The 2,751-nt window shown below is 41.1% G+C and overlaps 1 protein-coding gene across 5 annotated transcripts in view; it reads left to right on the plus strand.

Annotated features, from left to right (window-relative positions):
- stradb (STE20 related adaptor beta) overlaps positions 1-2,337 on the plus strand; it is an 11,457-nt gene extending 9,120 nt beyond the window's left edge. For all 5 annotated transcript variants that reach the window (XM_008428823.2, XM_008428842.2, XM_017310516.1 and 2 more), the window contains 4 exons: positions 200-304; positions 378-634; positions 714-756; positions 1,393-2,337. In XM_008428823.2, the coding sequence (XP_008427045.1) occupies positions 200-304; positions 378-634; positions 714-756; positions 1,393-1,557 (570 nt within the window). In that variant the 3' untranslated portion in view covers positions 1,558-2,337. The remainder of the gene's footprint in view (positions 1-199; positions 305-377; positions 635-713; positions 757-1,392) is intronic.
- The last annotated feature ends 414 nt before the right edge of the window (positions 2,338-2,751 follow it).

The following is a 2,751-nucleotide window of genomic DNA, read 5'->3' on the forward strand; positions in this document are numbered from 1 at the left end:
ATATATAAAATCTAAGATCAATGATCGACTAGAAAACACGAATTGTAGATAAATTTATTTTAATCAATGCAATAAAACTGGATTTTAAATGTTTTTGAAACTAATTTGGTCTGGATCTCAGACCAACCTGGTTTTATTCCCTGTAAATTTCAGTGTTATGTTGAGCAGTACTGTCTCCCTGTGGTTTTGTCCTCAGTAGGACCTGCATGGTTACGGTGTGAAGTCGGACATCTACAGTTTGGGAATCGTAGCCTGTGAGTTGGTGAGCGGCAGGGTGCCCTTCCAGGACATGCCGCCCACTCAGGTAACCACTTCCTTCCTGAGCAGCACGTGAGTTTAAACCTGCCGCCACTAAACCGTCTGACCGTCTCGATCAGATGCTGCTTCAGAAGCTGCGCGGCTCCCACTGCTGCCTGCTGGACGTGGCTCCCTTCCCGCTGGGCGAGCTGGGTGGCTTGAAGGTGTCCCGCTCCGGGGTGGACTCCGGCATTGGGGAGAGCGTGGCCACCGGGAGCCTGACGCACAGCGCCACCGCGCCGCCCACTGACCGGCCACAGAGCCCGGGGCCCAAAAACCACTCAGCGACGCTGCACAGCCTGGTCCAGCTGTGCCTGCAGCAGCAGCCGGAGCGCAGGTCGTTACCGAGGCGCCGCCGGCTGCTATTGTTATTAAACACGACGGCAAAAATTCTAACAAAACTTTTCCATTTACAGGCCGTCAGCTTCTGAACTGTTGAGCCACGCCTTCTTCAAGCAGGTATGATGTCATGGACACTCAGATCAGAGCTGGGATACATTTACTTGAGTAACTTTTTTGAAAAAAATGTACTTTTACTTGAGTAATTTAATTATAAAGTATCACTTTTATTACTTGAGTAAAGTTTCTGTATTTTCTACCCACTGAATGAAAAACAAACACGTTTCAACCAAAAACACACCTGCAGTTTTTGTTACTTTCATGTTTTTATTGAAAAAAATTGATTCGGAAAAAAGTTTATTTTGCCTGATTTGGATATTTATTTAAATTATTTTCATTTTAAAATACCAACATTTCCACATAACTATATTTTGCTCTGTTTGATGATGTAATTCTTAATTATTAAATGATTGTTTTGATTAGTTGAGTTGCCTGTTTAACAAATATGGTTTATTACTGCGCAAAGTCAAGATTTAAATCTTGTATAGGAACTCTTCGTATTCTGAAGCATAGCAGTGGTGGTGTCGTGGTTTATTAAACAAAAAAATCTTAATAAGTACATTTTCAGTCATTTAAGAATTAACTTTTACTCAAGCATAAAACTCTTGTCAGTAAAACAATGTGGTGGTTAATTTTTGACCTGAAATGCTTTTTGCTGGCGGTAGCAGCATCAGACATTTTGCTGCTGTGTTCCAGGTGAAGAGGCACACCGGAGACTCTTTCCTCAGTTTGATGTACCCAGCAGTGCCCCTCTCCTGCCCTGAGGACCGGCCCGTGTCCAGCCCGCCGGGCCCCACGCGTCCCGCGTCACCATCAGCCACCGCCGAGCCTCCAGAGGCGGCGTGGGACTTCTCTGACTAGCAACCCAAATACAGACAATCAAAGAAAAGCAAGGCCATGCTCTACTGTGCTTTTTTAATTTGTATTATTAATATTAACCCAACAGTCTGAGCCTTTTTATATAATTTTATAATTTGTTTTTCCTTTTTTATCTGTTTGTCTGATGGATAGATTTTGGCGTGAGCCAACTGTGAAAGTGCTGGACTTACAGAAGCTGCTCAAATATACAAATCTTTAGTAATTATATCTTTAAAACGAGTCAGCACACTAATAATTGTGACACATTCTGCAAAGAAAGGGCCACTGTTACATGTTTATTGTGGATTCATGTGTTCCAGCTGTGAATGTGAAGTATTAGGTACATAAAACAACAGGTTTCTTATTGTATTGAAGGAGAAAACATTGTTTTTATTAAGTCATTCTCAACAAGACTAGATCCAGCCTTGTAATCCTCCTTCTGCTGTATGTTCTTTTGTGGAAACTTTACAACATGGGGGTTTAACTGTGCTCTAAAAAGGCACGAGCAATAAATGTGCTGTATCTAGTGCTAAGCTAGTGTAGCGGTTAGGAATCATTAGTCTTCCCTGTCCTGGTCTACATAAAATGTTCCTACTGTGCTCTTCAACCACTTATCCAGCAATGCCTTTGTTTTTAATAGGATCTGGTGAATTCTTTGTAACTGTGATTAAGCGTGCTGTGTATGAGAACTGTGAGTTACAGTACATATCAAACATGGTAGCTGTATAAGCCTTACTTGTATTATTAATGGTACAATATCGATATATATGTTTTTATTCCCATCCTTGCTGTTATTCCTGAGTGGTTCTTTTCCAATGCGAGCTTATTTTGTTTTAATTTATTACTCTTATGAATACAGTTCTGATGAGAAAACATTTTGAAGGAATTTGAAGCCAGAGCAGTTTCTTACAAGAGTGGAAATAATTAATCCTGCTTTAAAACAAAAATTGTATGCTTTTATTTTCTTAAGAAAAATTCACACATAAGTTTTCTGTTTGCTACTCTTCCCACAGGCAGGGGCGGATCTAGAAAAATAAAATAATTATGGGGAGGCTAGAGGGGGGCAGGGATTTTTTCAGGGGTGGCAGTATGTGTGTGTTATATATATATAAAAAAATAAAATAAAATTCCCTTCTCACCCTCCGCGGGTGGTCTGTTTCATCCTCTGAGCTCGGGTCCTCTACCAGAGGCCTGGGA

The sequence above is a fragment of the Poecilia reticulata genome, linkage group LG2 (assembly GCF_000633615.1).
Source record: "Poecilia reticulata strain Guanapo linkage group LG2, Guppy_female_1.0+MT, whole genome shotgun sequence".
In the NCBI taxonomy this organism is placed as follows: Eukaryota; Metazoa; Chordata; class Actinopteri; order Cyprinodontiformes; family Poeciliidae; genus Poecilia; species Poecilia reticulata.